The 17,938-nt window shown below is 41.5% G+C and overlaps 2 protein-coding genes across 3 annotated transcripts; one reads left to right on the top strand and one right to left on the bottom strand.

The window, feature by feature from the left end:
- Positions 1 to 52: 52 nt before the first annotated feature.
- Positions 53 to 3,387, bottom strand: nanog (nanog homeobox). Its single transcript, XM_044104188.1, has 4 exons — positions 2,837 to 3,387; positions 1,950 to 2,338; positions 1,707 to 1,850; positions 53 to 1,447 (listed from the first exon to the last, which is right to left on the bottom strand). Exons 1-4 carry the CDS (start codon positions 3,213 to 3,215, stop codon positions 1,100 to 1,102), a joined length of 1,260 nt encoding a protein of 419 aa, XP_043960123.1. The 5' UTR covers positions 3,216 to 3,387; the 3' UTR covers positions 53 to 1,099.
- Positions 2,642 to 17,852, top strand: ipo4 (importin 4). Of its 2 annotated transcripts, none has more exons than XM_044104174.1 (30): positions 2,642 to 2,739; positions 8,373 to 8,459; positions 8,871 to 8,950; positions 9,046 to 9,087; positions 9,175 to 9,304; positions 9,434 to 9,613; positions 9,879 to 9,944; positions 10,057 to 10,158; positions 10,253 to 10,336; positions 10,445 to 10,600; positions 10,672 to 10,725; positions 10,811 to 10,920; positions 11,001 to 11,109; positions 11,306 to 11,435; positions 11,599 to 11,712; positions 11,823 to 11,936; positions 12,044 to 12,167; positions 12,340 to 12,451; positions 12,533 to 12,669; positions 12,752 to 12,829; positions 12,941 to 12,998; positions 14,223 to 14,328; positions 14,429 to 14,622; positions 14,710 to 14,760; positions 14,923 to 15,048; positions 15,909 to 16,135; positions 16,225 to 16,357; positions 16,457 to 16,561; positions 17,345 to 17,414; positions 17,596 to 17,852. In XM_044104174.1, exons 1-30 carry the CDS (start codon positions 2,674 to 2,676, stop codon positions 17,724 to 17,726), a joined length of 3,276 nt encoding a protein of 1,091 aa, XP_043960109.1. In that variant the 5' UTR covers positions 2,642 to 2,673; the 3' UTR covers positions 17,727 to 17,852. The 2 variants fall into 2 exon arrangements, with proteins under 2 accessions (XP_043960109.1, XP_043960108.1); XM_044104173.1 differs by lacking the exon at positions 2,642 to 2,739 and adding an exon at positions 7,718 to 8,084.
- The last annotated feature ends 86 nt before the right edge of the window (positions 17,853 to 17,938 follow it).

The raw sequence follows: 17,938 nt of genomic DNA, 5'->3' as shown, positions 1-17,938 counted from the left end.
TTCACAGATTGCAACATCTAACTTAAAAAATAAAAAGAAAGAGTCAAGTATCTGATGTAACATAACAAATGGTTTTATTCGGCTTTTCCAATACAGACTTAAATGTGCCAAAATTAAACCTTACCAATAGTAACAGTAAGGCTGCACAACATCATTGCAATATCAGTCTGTGGAATAATCAAGTCAAAAAAAAGGCTACTTCCCTCTCATTTTACAAGCCAGTGTAATATTTAGCTTGTTGTACAGAGTATTTTCTCAAAATGCAGAATGTGATGGAAGCACATAAGAAAATACACATTTTAACAGCAGTCACAATATCACTGAGACTTAATGTGCAGCAAAGGGGGAAGAAAAAAAGAAAAAAAAAAAAAAGAAAAAAAAAGAAAAGAAGAAAAAGCAAGTCTTCACCATTACCATACAACTGTCGTAGTTGTAAAGACATTCAATGGAATCACACTTAAAATCAGCCCTGGGCAATAGGGCTTCTTTAAAGATGCTTAAATATCAAATTGGAATTTCATCTTTGAATGTCAGAGACTTGCTTTTATTTTCATAACTTCCTCTGGAAGTTGGGAGTGAATTCAAACTCCATATGATTGCAAAGCTGCAAAACACTCTGAACTAAAAAAAAATCCAACCAGAGTAAAAAAAAAAATTCAAATCTTTAATCTTCAACAGATAAATGATCAAAATCATTTGTCACCACCACTTTAAAAGATTTTAACCCATAGAAACTTACCCATACATTGACACAAAAATTAAGAAGACAAAACTTGACCTTGTAAATTCAACCTGCATTTCTGATGTAATAAATGCATTTACATAATTTTGCATGTCAAGTATTTTACTTTGCATCACAGTGAACCTTTTGCTCAAAGTGCATCCAGCTTGGACGCATCTGCTGTGACGAAGTATTCAGAACACACATAAAATAGTTGCATATAAGAATAAAACAATAGGGAAAGAAAAAAAAGTAGTACATTGAAATCAGATGCAGAATAATGCAATCTGCTTAAAATCACATTTCACTACAAAATGAGGTGAGCCACTTTGAAAATCGCCATCAACATCTCAATGAATCACTAACGGTTTCCACTAGCTACTGGTTTCCATTATGAATTACAGCTGTGCTTAGGGCGCTGTTTACAGACTCCCCCTCTTTGCTATCATAGCGTGCAGCATGCATGTAATTATTTGAGTTGAACGCGTTGGGGCTGTAATCAAAGGGACCACCTCCTTGTGGTACGGACCACCTAGCATTATGGGCCTGGTTTGGGACAGTGGCCTGCGACGCATTAGTGGACCAAGATGGATAGCCAGCGGATCCAGCTGCGCCGCCCACAGCTGCAAGGTAGTAGGCCAGATTTGGTGGGGTCTTCGTAAAAGCTGCCTCCATCGAATGCTGGTTGTAATGATCCCTGAACTGGGGCCGACCATCTCCTTGATACTGCAAAAGAAACAAACGAGTGACAAATTAGCTATCTGACTTTACAGCCGGCATGTACCAAAAACGTTTGGGTGATATAGTGTTGCATCTCGCCTTTGAGGCCGTAACCACAGCTGTGGTTAGGCCTCCATTATGGATGCGTTTTTCTGTGTCCGGATCGCTATTCCTCTGTTATCTCTTAACAGAAAACTCGTACTGGACACCTAACAGAAACAGAGTTCCTAGTACCCTCTTCGTATAAACCATCAAAGCCACTTACGGGTGGGATGTGAGAGGCCATGTTGGACAAGACCGGTCTGTGGATGGACGTGTCCTTGTGGACGGCATAACGCTCTGACACCCAGCTGGTATCTTTCTGATGCCTCCTGAGCTTCATCCTCCTGTTCTGAAACCAGGTCTTCACCTGCAAACCGAGATCACAACCATTTCAAAGTGTGTCAACCATTTCAAAGTGTGCAAAACGACACCATCCTGTGCCCATCATTCATTGATCATGTCTCACCTGTTTGTAGGTCAGTCCAGTCATTTCTGCCAGGTTCTTCATCTCAGCTGGAGTGAGGTAACGCTGAACACTGAAGCGCTGGACGAGAGCATTCATCTGACTCTCTGTAAAGGCTGCCCGGACCTTCACTTTAGGAGTAGCTGCAGTATTGGTGGTAGGCTTCATTGGGGCAGGAAGGGGTGCAGGGATTGAGTTGTTCCCGTTCCCATTCCCGTCCCCGTTCCCGTGTGCAGCCAAGTTCCGGGACTCCTCCATGAAAGAGCTGGAAACATCCTCATTGCCATCCAGGCTTCTGATGACGGGCTCCTCATCAACATCCTTCTCAACCCAGTTAGCGGGGTCCACCTGAGGAAGACTTCCTTCACGGCTGCTGACAGAGCTCCAAGAATCTAAATGAGAAGGAATAGAGTTATTAGTAAAGTAAATGTTAATACATGTGACTCACCAAATAAACAACATCTAGATGGTAATCCAGACTGATTGGTAAGGTTGAATAATAAAATTAATTTTGAAAAATACAAACATTACACATCGTTTCCTTTATAAAAAAAGAAAAAGAAAAAAAAAAGAAAATTGCAGACATTTAAATTTTTTATCTAAAATTGTCAATCATTTATTTATTGAATTGTGGCAGTTCTGGCACTAAACAGACTCGGTCTATAGGCGGCGCCACTTGGCGTTCCGCTCGCGGGTGCCGCCTTATTTAGAGACCTCAAAACCCAAGATGGAAACAAACTTAGCCTCGTCTTTAAAACTCGAGAAAGAAATTTACACGTTTGTTGCAGGAAGCGTAAGTATTTGAACTGAATGCTTACTTAAAGACAGACTAACTAGAAGTAAAAAGCATGTTTAAAATTTGCTACATTACATTTAAAGGTACAACTTACCAGGTGAAGTGTGCGCTTCAGAGTCGCTGACTGAGTCACTCCTGGCTCGCTTCACCTCACCCCCTCCGTCTCCATAGGCCTCAGCTAGATGGTCTGCCTGGGTGCCATCGAGATAAACGAGGCCGGTACTCTGATAACTTTCCGTCACGGCCTCGGGGCTGCGTGGCGGAGACTCTTTCCCGTTCATAGCGGTGATGGGAGCGACGGCGGTGCAAAGATTCTGCGGCGTCCCGTCATTGTAGTCCGGGACTCCGTTGTCGCCCCAGGCAGGCAGGTTTCCATGGTTCTGTTCGGGTACCGACTGATACACGAGACTGTAGGCGTAGGTATGATAAGACGGGTTGTAATTGTAAGTTACCTGCGTCTTCCATTCTGCCATTTTTCCTTTGGAAAATTGTGGGTCACGACTAAAGCGTTGCGAGTAAAAGAGCGACACCGTAAAACATCAGAAAAACATTAAAACCGCGTCCTGCGCAGAGTCGAATAATACGTGCAGCAGCGCTGATGTGCAGAGTCTGTTTATACGGAGGTGTGTGGGTGCGGACAAGGGTTTTGTGGGTGTGGACAAAGGTGTAGGCTTTTTTTCCCAACCAATCCGATTTCTTTATCCCTCAGATGATGCAGGGCTAGCGTTTTTTATTTGCTACTGAGCTTATTTGTTTTTAAATTCTCTCCTCATCTTGTCTTTGAACGCCTGAACAGTTAAAATATTAGCAACATTTTCCCGATAGCCTTACCTTTTGAAGCACAAATATCCTAAAGAAATTAACTTTTTTACTGATTTATTTATGCACGTGTATTTTAACAGATTTTATTCTTATTTTGTGTGAAAATATTAGATAGACAAATACCATGCCAAATGCCACATGCAGTTCTGTGTGGTATTTAGTTGCAAGTTACATTCTTCTATGCAATCTTCAAAGCTACATGTTGTGTACCAGCCCTTACACTTTTTGTCCAGAGCCCTGTTAATTCAGCTGATTCTGTGTTTACACAGGACAAATTTCTACATTTCTGCCAAATTTACTAACTAAAATGTTGGTGTTATGAAATAGTTCACCACTCCCAATAAGAGGAAGAAACAACATTCGGTAAAACCTACTCTTCAGACTACATACTTTTTAGCATTCTTTTGCACCAAGTGATACATGAGAGACAAACAAACAAATTACTGACGTGGCTCTATATTATACGTGAAGCTTTCTAACACGTAGATGTGAATCTTTTTAACATCTTTGGTCCATACTTCTTTATTTTCTTATTGGTTTTAGACTCAAATGAGAAAACTAAATCCATTATCCAAGACTCAGTGGAAATTACCTTTTCACATTTTCTTGCACAGCCTTTAATGTGGTTTGTCAACATTTTATGTGATCGGCCTGCACAGAAGAAAATAGTGTGTTTTTATTTCTTTATTTCTTACAAACGAGATTCTGAAATGTCTGTTATGCCTTTTTATTCAGCCCAGTAACTCTGAGACCTCCTAATTTTGATAAACAAAGGCAAGTGAATTGTCTGCAGGTTTTATCCTCAAACACAAATCCGAGTAGGACGCCTAAGATGGATGAAGGGGGGTAGACACTGAACTGCAGCTACAGTCCAGGACTTGATTGCATACATCCTGCCTGTTCCTATGTTCATGATTCAGTTTACATTTGTGCATTCCCTTCACAGACTTGTTAATGTGGTATCTGTGTTCACATTTTATGTGATCGGTGAAATGAGTGAGAAGAGTGGACCCAACGGGAGACATTAGCATTTCTAACCAATCTCTGGCAGTGCAGGGCTTGATTGTGTGATGTTGTAGGAGCCATGACCTCACAGGAAGGTCATCTGACCGTGGTGGGGGATAGGAGGACAGGTGTGGACAAGCCTATCATTTGTATGTATGAGTGGATTAAAAGCCTGGCCGTTGATGGCTGGAAAAACAGGTTTTGAGTTGGAGAGGGGGAGTTCCAGGAAGGGTTGCACTGGTTGCACTTTTACAGATGCACAGTTGCATTGTTTTGTTGGAGCTCATTCATCTTGTCTCTGTGCTCCACCAGGTCCAGTTGCCAGTTTCAGGACCCGACCAGAACCCCTAAGTGTAAATTACCTTGAGGAAATAATGTGATTTGGTTGTATATAAACAGGATTTAATGCCAAAAAATGACCAAATGTTGCATGTCAGATGCAGAGGTACGTTCACCGTCCAGCGCTGGGGCCACAATTAGCAGACCTTAGGGATGACACCAAGTGAGCCAAAGATTGTAGCACAACTTTAGCTTTTTATTCTTCTCTGCAATCTGTATACCCTCCCTAAAGGATAATCTAATCAATTTCAGTCTATTTATGTATCTCTGCTGGCAGACACACAATAACATGGTTAAGCTGCAGGTTGCGAAAGTAAAAAGTAGTTAAAAGAGATAGAGGAAAAGACAGAACTTATCTACAGAGCATGCCTACATTTTTTTTTTGTCTCTTCTTAAAGTGATTATGTCATTTAAGCATCTAAAAATATCTGAATTGTTGCATATTGTTTAACTTAGTATTGGATTTTGAAAGGATTATATGATATATAAAGACTTGTCACTCCAGTTACTTGACTGGAGTGAGATGATTGTTTTATCAGAATTACATTAATTTGCAAATAAAAATCTAATTAAAATTTTATAATAGAACAGAAACCCTCATCATTGCATACTAATCATACTATTTGACATTGATTTTTGCTGTCGGAGGTGGATAGTAACTAGTTATATTTGCCTGAGTCACTTAAAAAAAAAAGGCGTACTTCTTGGAGTTGTTTTAGTGCGCTGTACTTTTTGCTTTCACTTTATGTAAGATTACTGTAATTATCACTTGAGAACAATTTCTGGTTACTTTTAACAGCTGCTGCCTTCTATTAGCCCAAAGCAGAATAGTTTTACATTTTTATTTGTTTATTTATTGCATGTCATGTAGTAATTCACCAACATGCTCACATGTTTTCCTACTGTCGAGCAGCCATAGTCTTGCCAGGAAACCAAGCACAAGCTGTAGTTACTCTAAAAAGAACGGGGTCATACCTCCAACCACGATTGCACCACAAGCTGTTTAATGTTGTACAGAAAGTAGGTGATTTATCTCCAGGCTCAATACACACAAAGCACATATTTAATTATTTCTTGCGCGGTCAGCGGCCCGGTGGTTGGGGACCACTGCTCTAAATGGCTTTCAACTAATAATACTTCAAAACAAGCAAAGTACGGAAAGCATTCAAATAGTTCAGTTTAAATAGTTCAGTTTAAACACATATATTGCCAAAGCTATTTGCTCATCTGCTTCAGACTATGAATGATGCTTAGAAGCATGTTTAAGGGACTTTTGAGCATTATTTGTAACATGTAAGTGTAATTGTTTTTAAGTATATCCCTGCAATCACACTCTGAAGACAAAGACTGAAAGTGAAACGTTTCACCCCCCATGATGATTGACCTGAAACAACAGTAGGTCATTCCTATACATTATTTGGAATCATTGTAAGCCAACCTAATATCCAAAGAAGAAAAACAATAATAAAAATGTGCAAAACGCTGATCGTTACCCGATTCAGCACTCACTGCCCTCGGCGGGAGAAAAACCCAGCTGAATCGGATCAGCTGCGCTAAACGCTCCAAAGTCTCTGTGCCATTAAAGCGTCCAGATTAGAGATGTTACTCTGACAGATATTGTTCTTATAATGATCGATAATGAACTCCGCCGTAAAGTTGAAACTGTCTGAAGTGGTCAGCTGCGCGACATCACAGATACGAAACCAGCAGATGCTCTCTGAACTTAAAAAGACGAGGGTGAGGAGATCCGACATAGTACTTCAGTTAAGTTTTTACTGATTTCGTTTTTAGACCACCATGAGCGTGAGCAGAGTAACTATATATTGTATATTTGTTGTTGGTCATCTGATGTGTGACTATTTGGAGCGTAAAGGTGGAGCATTTATGCGCAGTCATTGTTTCTGTCTAACAGACATCTGTTTCTTTCCTTCCTCAACAGTCAACTGCTACTCCTCTATTTAAACTACAATAAGTAGGTGAACACAGCTTGATCACGTCCTCTTTTTCCCGGACATGTCCTACTTTTCAGACCTAAAAAAAATGTCCGGGGGGAACTTCAAAATCGTCCGGGATTTTGGTCAACTGCCTCAAAACTGCCGATTCTACCCCCTCCCCCGTTGGCGCATGTTTGTCCGCCGATTCTACCCCCTCCCCCGTTGGCACATGTTTGTCCGCCGATTCTACCCCCTCCCCCGTTGGCGCATGTTTGTCCGCCGATTCTACCCCCCCCCCTCCCCCCGCTCACCACCGCCGACAAGAAAAGAAGTGTCCTACTTTTCACAAACCCAAATCTGGTCACCCTACTTTAGGTTTTCTCTGTGTACTGCAAACTCAGTAAATGCACTAGAAGCCCGAGCCACCATCAAGAAAATAATTCTGGTCCGACCCGATTTTAATTGCCTTTGCGACGAACTCTATAATGTCTGCGCATGTGTACCAGCCATGGTTGTTAATTATAACCTGTCAAATGACAGACGGGCTTCAAATTTTCCCGCAGTTTAAAAAAACAACCGGTCAAATACGGAAAATATTCCGTTAACACGACCTCTCTCTTATGGGTATATATATATATATATATATATTTATATATATTTATATATATATATATATATATATATATAATTCTGCTCACATTCGCTATTGAAGTTTTACATGGCACTTAAAGCTGATTTTTTTTTTTTTTTTTTTTTTTTTTTTGTAAATAGTATGTTGCAGTTGTCCTCCTTTCCAATTGTTGGAGCTGTTTCCATTCATTATTCCTAAGAATGTGCATGTCCCTTTAAATCAGCTCACATGGAACTCCTGGCCGGTGCTCTGTCCCGCGTGCTTCTGGCTGTCTAAACGTTCCAGAGCGGATCTGACCGAGCCACAGACTCATACCTGTCATTGCTACTCAGCGACTCCTCACAGTCAGACATACGCGGTTTTTTCAAGGGGTTTTCTCTAACAGACTCACGAGTTAGCATTCCGACCAACAGCAAACGACTTTGTTTACATGACTGGGGCCACACCGCGAAAAGACTGCTCGCTCTTCAATCTGTGTTATTGAGTGGTATTTACACGTTAACGGTCACCTAAAGAGCAAGTGGAGGTTCATCGCAACTATCAAGATGATAGAAGAGCTCGAGCAAATCCTGATACAGCTGACACAGCCTGACAATGCCATTATACAGCAGGTAATCACTGAAGCTAGCTCCTTTTTTTAGCTCGTGTCGAGGGAAAGCCAGATAACTAACAGCGGTTAGAAATAACAGCTCGGGAGTTAGTAAGGTTAGCTAATTTAACGGTTGACATCAAATGACAGTTTAACGGTCAAACGGTTTGCTTAGGTTCGGTCAAGATCTCCTGAGCAACCGCGTATTTATGTCTACTGTCTGTAAAGTTCGAGTAATGAACATATGCTGTTGTATTGTCAACCTAAGCAGTTTTTTGACGACACCCCCGATCCCCTCCCTTTTTTTTAGGCCACAGTCCAGCTGAAGCAGGCTTTCAAAGACCCAGCTATAATACCAGCCCTTTGTGCTGTCATGAGTGGCTCCCAAAACCCTGAGGTATGTTGAAGCAGTTATAGCATGCGTTGCTATAGAAACGCCATTGTTTAGTAGGTGTTTGAAAATAAAGCCTGTGTTCACTTGATGAAACTCCTCCTATGTCCTATGATATTTGGCAGGTTAATTCATAAGCTTGATGTTTTATTTATTAATTACCAATACTGCACTTGGCTGAACTTCTATTCATTTAACACACAATGCAAGACCAAGACAACAATGTTTGCACATGTAGCTAAAAAGTCAAAACATTTCTGCATGTCTGCATGGGGGTTGGGCATATACATAAACAAGAAGGGTTTTTTTAAGCATATTATTCATAATTTAGATGATTATGGCTTGCAACGATTATTGCTATTGTTATTGTAAATTCAGCAACATCGATTTGTTCTCTGATTTACTGCTTGCATGCAGATTCGCCAGTCTGCCGCAGTGATGCTGAGGTTAAGAGTGAAGAAACATTGGAATAAGATCAGCCCCAATGACAGAGAGAGGTCTGCTTCTTCTCTTTAATGAAATATTAGACTTGTCCTACTAAAATCAACTTCACCCAGGCCTAGTTGTGACTCTGTTTACCTTTTTCCTCAAGCCTAAAAGCGGTGGTGCTCCAAGCCTTCTCCATGGAATCAGAGTAAGCGCAGGACAAATCCACAGAAACAACACGTTACCGTGTACTGCAGATTAACACCGTGTAATGTTCTATATTGATGCATTGCAGACACAAGGTGCAGCACTCTCTCTCCCAGCTGTGTGCAATGATGGTCAAACATGAAACCCCAGACCGCTGGCCCGCTCTGCTGCAGCTCCTCAACCAGTCCACCAAAAGCTCCAATCCTCACGACAGACGGGTACACCTAGCGTTTAACAGTTACAATTCATAATTTTTTTAATACCTAATATTCTTAATACCTCCTGCTATGTTGCTTGCATGTCGGTCTTGGTTTTAGTTGGTCATTTCAGCTGTCTTGTCCTGACAGGTTGGCCTCCTGCTGCTGAATAAAGTTATAGATTCCAATCCTGAACCTTTCAAACCTCACTACTGCCAGCTGCTGCACCTATTCAGCACCGTGCTGCAGGACCACAGCAACCCCACAGCACTCTACTACTGCATCCTCACTCTCACCGCCATTACTGCGTACACCGGCACCGAAGAGATGGTGAGCAAGTTTAGCTCACCGTTTAGCCTTTCCTGCCTAAACGGAAGTGGGAGGTGCCAAACATAAGAGTTAAAACGTTTTGTGTTTCAGTTAGAGGTGGACAATATGGACTTAGAATATTACTGCAATTAATTTCATGTCAAGAAATTTTTTATGATGAATGATACGATAAATGCCCCAGTTTCAATTATTATTATTTTTGTGTTCTTCAGAGGTTTGTTGTTTTTTATTGACTTATTTGACAGCTTACTTTATTGTTCTGCAGAAGGAAATGCGTGCCATCATTCCGAGTCTGATTCTTGCTTTAAAACAACTCATCAAGGCAGATGAGGTAACTTCTTTTCAAAGGATTTCCAGTTTTATTCAGATGTTGCTGGGTCAGGTTTGCCTGAGGAGACACGCAGTGTTTTAACTTGTAGGTTTTGTGATGCTTGTCTGCTCAGAACCAAGCCATTGAATCCATGGAGGTGTTAATTGAGCTCATGGAAATTGAAGTGTCCATCATTGTCCCCCACATCGCAGACATTGTCCGCTTCTGCCTGGAGGTGAGATGTAAATGTTCTCATTTTTTTTAACTCCCATATATCTCCAAATGTAGTTTTAAACGAGCCTGTGTCTCAATGCGAGTTTGTGTTTTAGGTGGGCAGTGACACCACGCTGAGTGACTCTCTGCGAGTGAAAGCGCTCTCCTGCGTCACCTTCCTCATCAAGCTGAAAAGCAGTGTAGGTAGAAACCCCACACCGATAGCTTGCAGTTTATCCTCTCTTTGATAAGTAATAACTAAAAGCAAAAAAAATAAAAAATCTCCACAAATTCTTTGTTTCTTGCAGTCGGTGTTGAAGCTGAAGCTACTAAATCCCATCCTGCAGAGTATTTTCCCCATTCTGACTGCAGCGCCTCCGCCTGGCGAACAAGACCCAGAGGATGAAGAGGACGATGGTGGCGAACCCAACGACAGCGATAACCCCAAACACGGCGCGGCTCAGGTTGAGATGAGGGATGTGAACATCACTTAACGACTCCGAAAAAGCTTTAACTTCATGCTTCTTTTTTTTAGATGATTGACACTATGGCGCTCCATATGCCTCCAGAAAAACTGTTTCATCAACTTGTACGTCATTCAGATGTTAATTATCATCAGTTTATCTGTGCCCTATGAGCTTTTATAATGTGTTAACTGTATCCTGTCCTGTTAGGTGCCCCTCACTCAGGCCTGCCTTAGCAGTGAGAACCCTTATCAAAAGAAGGGTGGTCTCATGTGTCTCGCTGTGCTGGCTGAGGGGTGTGCAGACTACATACGCTCCAAGTATGTTAGAAAAGGACAAATGGTCAAAATGTCCAACTGATGTAGATGTGAGTCTGATGAAGTCTGTGTGTGCTTGGCAGGATGCTGTCATCGGTGCTGCAGACTGTCTGCCAAAGTCTGTCAGACACCAATAGGGTGGTGCGCAGCGCCGCCCTTTTTGCTCTCGGACAGTTCTCTGAATATTTACAGGTGAGTGGTTTTAATCACAAACACATGCAAAATATACTTTTACAGAGGTTAAAAACAAAGAAACGCATACCTCCAGAAGAAGCTCCACTATTATTAGCATGTTTGATTGTTTCTGAACCAAATTGCACGCTAGTATGCTAGCACACCTCACGTGAATATAATTGACTGTCTTTGTATTTCATCCTGCACCTTTCAGCCTGAAGTGAGTAAGTACTGTGCAGAGTTGATGCCTTTGCTGCTGGGATACCTCACGTCCCTGAACGAAGCCAAGATCGGCCACGTCACAAAGGCCTTTTATGCTCTGGAAAACTTCATGGAGAACCTGGGTAAGAAAGGTTAAAGGTTAATTCACAAACTATAAAGGGTGATCTCTAATCCAGGCCTTAAATAATCAGCACTTTTGACAGAACTCAAATTTGATTTTGAGATTTTCGGAATAATTTATTAACTGGAATCTTTATGTACTTTTTTTTTTTTCTCTTTAAACAGGATCTGATATTGAGCCCTACCTCCCCACCCTGATGGAGACCATGTTGTCGGCCCTCAGGAATGCAGAAGACCTGAAAATCAAAGAGCTGGCTGTGTCGGCTATAGGTGCTATAGGTGAGGATTTATTCAGTCAAACTTTCTGAAAGCAACCAGAAGGCTCTTGCAAAAAAAAAAAAAAAACAGGTCGATGTCTTCTTCATCATTATCGTCTTTTATGTTCTCAGCTAATGCAGCCAAGGAGTTGCTGGTTCCCTATTTCCCTCCAGTGATCGAAAGCCTGAAAGGTTTTCTCATCACCACCACAGAGGAGATGAGGTCTCTGCAAAATCAGTCCCTCGGTAAATCAGCCACATTTTCTTTAATTCTGTTGTCAATCCAAAAGTGATGACTACAAAAGTTTGTCCAGGTTGTAACGATGACGATCTCGACTTGCTCCTGTTTTCAGACACTCTATCTGTACTGGCCCGCATGATCGGCAAGGAAGTCTTCAGTCCTCTCGCTGCAGAATGTATTCAGCTCGGCCTCAACCTGACCGACACCATCGACGATCCTGACCTGCGACGATGCACGTATGTCTTTTTTTTTTTTGCCTCTGCTATTAAGCCACACCAAACGCCGCATGCATAAAATAAACAAAATTCACTCTTTGGTTTGGCTTGAACTCCAAAAACCTAAAATCCGAGGGAACAGTTTTCGTGCTGAAAGTGTTTTTCTAAGAGTTTCCTCCCTCTTTACAATCAGGTATGGTCTTTATTCAGCTGTCTCCACCGTCTCGCCCGAAAGCCTGATCCCCCACCTCACTGCCGTAACAACTGTGATGCAGCTCGCTCTGAAGTCTAATGAAGGCATCACGGTACAAAGTGTTCCCACACACATGTCCACACATCCCTCTGTATTCTCTGAACTGCAGTCCACTATGAAAACGGATTTCTAGGCCCACCTCGACGAAGACAAGACCTTCGTCCTGCTCGACGACGACGACGACGACGATAACGGCAACAACGCGGGAGGAAAACCCGAAGAGGACTTTCTGGAAGACGACTCGGAGGCAGACATCCACGAGGTCGCAGGGTGGGTTCTGCCACATAATCACCGCCACATCTGCTGGTCAGAAATGGATCGCTGTCATTCTGCTTTGTTTCACGTGTTGCAGGTTCAGCGTGGAAAACGCCTACATTGATGAGAAGGAGGATGCCTGTGAAGCCCTGGGAGAGATCGCGTTAAGCACAGGGTAACACATTTTCACTTTCTACTGCTTTGAATATTTTATTGGAATTTTTTTTTTTTCCCAGAAGTTGCTTGTGGAACATTCACCTGTTGTTGCTCTGGTCTGTCATCGCAGCGTCGCCTTCCAGCCTTTCCTGGAGTCCAGCTTCCAGCAGGTGTTTGAGATGAGAGATGTAAGTCACTCTGGATGTTCGGTCAGCCTGGTCACAATGTCTTTGACTGGTTCCATTCAGCCCGCTAGTTTATGGTTCCAGTGCAGCTTATAACCTTTTTAAACTTTAATTCAAGGTTCGAAGAAAATAAATGTCTCAAACTAATCTATTCTTTAAAGCTGTGTTGATATCTGTGATCCAAACACTGGTTTTCTGTATTATGCAGTTTATTTACAGGGTGTCATTATGTCATTAAAATGTCTTAAATTTAAGTAAAAAGTAGGTTTGCATTTAATATTTAATCTTGTATGTTCCAAGTGTGTGTTTTTTCTTGCGGAACTTTTCTGTCAGGCTACCACTGACTAGCTGCTAATATACTGTTGCTAACTAGCTTACCCACGTGTCCGTCATGGGTAAGTGTAAATTTATTGCCAGCTGGCTGGACATACATTGCTCATTTCTGTGGATATACAGGTCTTGAATCCCATTGATTATAGTCTTTAAAAGTCTTAAATTTTACTCTGTGAAGCCTGCGGAAACCCTGAAGGTTAATTTAGGTTATTTTATTCATAATTACTCAAATAGTGTTTCCACTTGCTTAAAAGAAATTACAAAAAAATGACTTTTTAAGTTAACGTCATTCTTATACTGGAAAAAAAAAATTCAACATGAATACATTTTTTCCTTAATAGACTATCTGCAATAATTTTTAGGTTGCTATTTAGGTAATAGCCTTTTTATGGTTGTTTGCTTTGGTTCATTATTCTGTTGGAGGACCCACTAATGACCCAGTTTAAGTCATCATTTACTAATTTGATGTTCATAAAAACCTTTGTCAGCTTAAGAACTATAAGATGTAAATAATATCTGTTGCATCATTAAAGCAGTAGTTTGTAATACAGTTGTGATTTAACTAAGAACAATCTAAAAATGGGATTTCGGTTTTCTCGCTAGCTGCAAACATGGACAGCGTTTTATTACAGCTGCCCCCTTCCTTTGTCTGCTGCCTATTGTTTAGCTTTGTGCATAACTGCAAAACCTCAGTGGCAGAAAGATAATATATAATGAGTGTGTTATTGACCAGCCGCTCACCGTTATTGATTCTACAGTTACAGTGGCAGAAAACAAACGGCCCAATATTTGCTGCCGCAGGAAACTCCAGCAGTACTTTTTCCTAATGTGTGCTTTGTGTTTTCATCGTGTGCATTTGCTCTGCACAGCGCTAATAATTTGTTCTCCCCACAGTTTCCCCACGAGGACGTCCGCAGGGCAGCACTGGGCGCTCTGGGTCAGTTCTGTCAGGCTCAGCACAAAGTCTGGACGGAGAATTGCTCCGAGACCAACCACCAGGGTAAAGCAGGATATTATTAAATGAGTAATTCATAATTAATAGCCAGCGACATTGAAAACATGCTCTTCGTCTCTCCCTCCCGACTCTCGGGCTTCATCAGCCCTGATGAAGTTGCTGGACGTGGTTATCCCGTGCTTTGTGGAGACGGTGCGGATGGACCGGGAGCGGCCCGTCGTCATGGGCGTCCTGGAAGCCATGAACGCCGTGATCAAGTCCTGCAAGGAGGAAGCGTTCAGAAACCCTTCGCACCTCAAGGAGATCAGCAACGTCATCCGAGACGTGCTGAAGAAAAAGGTGGGGGGTGGGGGGATGGAACAGGAGGGCTGGAGTAAGTTTCAATGTTAAAGAATTAGAAGAGTAAGTGTTTTCTCTCTTCATTAGATTGCTTGCCAAGACAGTAGCACCGACGAAGCTGATGATGAAGAACAACAGGTACTCCTGCTATCAATGTTCCACTCTGTTTAGGTTTAAATAGTTGAATAATACCTCAGTTTTTTGTATGTAATTTATTTCACACAAAGTGCAAATGTTTGTCCACCAAAGGAAGTGGTATTTATTGCGTTCGTTCTGCGTTTTTTTTTTTTTTTGTTTCAGGCAGAGTTTGATGCTATGCTGCAGGAGTTTGCAGGAGAAGGGATTCCCCTGGTGACCGCCAGCGTCCCCGCAGACAAGTTTTCTCCTTACTTAAACGATCTACTGCCTCTCATCATGAGCAAAGCTGTAAGTCTTAAGAACGCCGACAAAGATGTGGATTATTAGTTAGGCTGAAGCGAACTTAAATCTGTCTTTTTCTAAGTCACATTTCATGTTGTCTTTTGGAAAAACCGGTGTCAAAGATGTAATATGGGTAAAACGTAGTTTTATTATTACTGACACCTTATAAACAAAAAGGAAGTCGTGTATGAATTACTTGATGGATGGATGAATTCATCAGTGGAAAGGCAAATAGATTAATCAGCCTTTACGGAATACAGTAAAGGATAAAAATATGAAAATGCAATATAAATATTTTAATGCTTTCTATTTTTTATACTTTTCCAGATCTCGAAAAATACTTAGATCTGGGATCTCAGAGGTGCTTGAAATCCTTGAAAATGCTTGAATTTCAATTAGGTGTCCTCAAGGTTTCGAAAGTGTTTTAGTTCTGTTTAAAGTGCTTAAAATTCAAACTTCAGCTTTATAGAAAAGTGCATTCTAACATTTGATTAAAAGCCTAAACTTTGAATGCATTATTTACAGTTCAGACCAGATATTTTCATACACCTAATGAAAAAACAAGGACACATTTATTCTTTTACTGTCTGAAGTTAAATCGTGTCAGATATATCACATAATAATGAATTGAAAAGGTCTTTTTTTTTTTAGTTCTGTAGTTTTTCTTTTTCTTATGATGATGGAAAAGTTTGAAAGCTAGCCTTGAAAACTATTGATTAGTGCTTGAATTTTGTTGTGGAAAACGTGTACAAACCTTGTTCAATTCCAAATTGTTACTGTTGCTTTCTGAAATATATATATGTTTCGCCATATTTGGATGAGTTTAAAAAAAAGTATTATATATATATTTCAAATTTTCTTAAAAGAAATCGTCCTGCACGGTGGCCGATCGCTCCTTTTCCCTGGGGACGATTGGAGAAATCCTCCACGCTCTGGTGAACGTGTCAGGAGGCCGGGGGGTGGCGGGCCGACTGTCCATTCGCCTGCTTCCCGTTCTGGTCGCCGGAGTGAAGGACAGCGACGCCGAGGTGCGCAACAACAGCGTGTTCGGGCTGGGATGCCTGGCTCAAGCCGCCGGACCGCTCGTCGTGTCGTATCCTTTTGAATCTGTCCGCGTTTCCGCGACTCGCGGGTTCCGCTCTCCGGACGCTTCGAGTGGATCCTTAACGAAATGCCGTGCAGAGACTATCCCATGATGCTGTCTGTGTTTTCAAACATGCTGGGCAAGGAGTCCGACCTCCGAGTAATCGACAACCTGTGTGCTGCCCTCTGCAGGATGATCATGAGCAACGTGGATGCCGTCCCCCTGGAGCAGGTCGGTCCCACTTTAACGAGCCTTGCTTCGCATTCGTGGAGAAGATTAGCCAAATAAAAAAAAAAGACTGTCCACGACATGAGCATTTTTTAATTATAGGTTGTAACTGCTCTGGCGACACATCTTCCACTTAAAGAAGATCAGGAGGAGAACCAGACGGTGTTTAACTGCCTGACGATGCTCTACAAACACAATCCTGTCCTGGTACGGGTAGAAACCCACTATCAGTTCAACACTCCTGCTCCAGAACTGGAAAATAGTTCACACCTGCTTATGTTTTTGTCAAAGCAGGGCATACAGTCACTGTAAAAATCCCTCTTTTTATTTTAAGACCTCCAAAAACAATCTAAAACCATGTAAAAAGTAATGAAACTATACAGAAGGAAAAGCTCTATTTTATATGTTTTTCAGCGGTAATGACCTGAAGACATCTCCTCTAACATTTACGTTCTGCACTGCAAAAAATTAAACCTTTCCAAGTATTTTTGGTCTTAATTTCTAGTGCAAATATTTTTTTAATTAAGACAAAACTAATTGACAAGCAACTTTTCAACAAGCTTGTTTTAAGTCAGTAATTCTGTTCTGTTAATGAAATGGCGCTAGTAATAATTTCCTGGGCAAAATGTCTTGTTAGAAGTGAAAAAAACTGCCAGTTGAACTAGTACTTTTTCATCAATATGAAGGAATTATTAATTTAAAACAAGCTCATCTATCTCGCTGAAAGGTTACCTGTTACCCGTTTTATCTTATTTCAAGAGTACTAAGATATTCACACTAGAAACTAGAGCAAAAATACCTTCCAGTGGATTTTATAGCCCTGAACCAGACACTCGACAACCTTTATGTCCGTTTCATCTTTTATTATATTTATTAAACATATGTTAAACATAGAACATGTAATAATCTAATAACGGCAGCATAAGACGAAGTTTGTGTTTAGGTTCCAAAGTTCTCAGAAAGCTCTGTTGCTCTTCTTCTCTTGTTTAGGTGGTGAAGTTAATCAAGCCCATTGTTGCTGCTTCCAGTCACGTTGTTGGCCACAAGGACGTTGATAAAGGTGAGCCTCATTCATCTGTGATCTCAGCCATCGATGAACGTTTGAAAAAAAAAAATGTTGGGATTCAGAGTTGCCGTCTGCGCGGAGCTCTTCACGATTCAGCTCAGTCGCACTAATCTCGTCTTCGATGATCAAGCCGTCCGCACCGAGTCTCAAGCTTGTCTCTCATCTTCTCTCCCAGAAACCCAGAGCACCGTGGTTTCACTGATGAAAGAATTGGCCCACAAGCATGGTGCAGAGTTCCAAGCAGCGGCGGCCTCCCTCCCTGCAGAGCAGCAAGCCAAACTCGGCGCTGCCGTCGCCTCCTCGTAGCCCGAACACGTTCTTCGTCTTCCCTTCAAGCAGTGAAACAGTATGACAGGACAACGAATGTTGCACTGTAGGAGGGGAAGGGGACGTTTGTCTGTTTGACATAAATATAGCATTTCAGCCACTCTACTGGTTTTACTGCATTCATAAGTTCTTCGTCTAATTTATTTACATCCCAGCCTCTTGTGTTAAACGTTTCAAAGTTCATTCGGTAT

Source organism: Gambusia affinis, linkage group LG21 (assembly GCF_019740435.1).
Source record: "Gambusia affinis linkage group LG21, SWU_Gaff_1.0, whole genome shotgun sequence".
NCBI classification, from domain to species: Eukaryota; Metazoa; Chordata; class Actinopteri; order Cyprinodontiformes; family Poeciliidae; genus Gambusia; species Gambusia affinis.
Note: the sequence above shows the minus strand (reverse complement) of the source record. Positions and strands in the feature narration are given on the sequence as shown.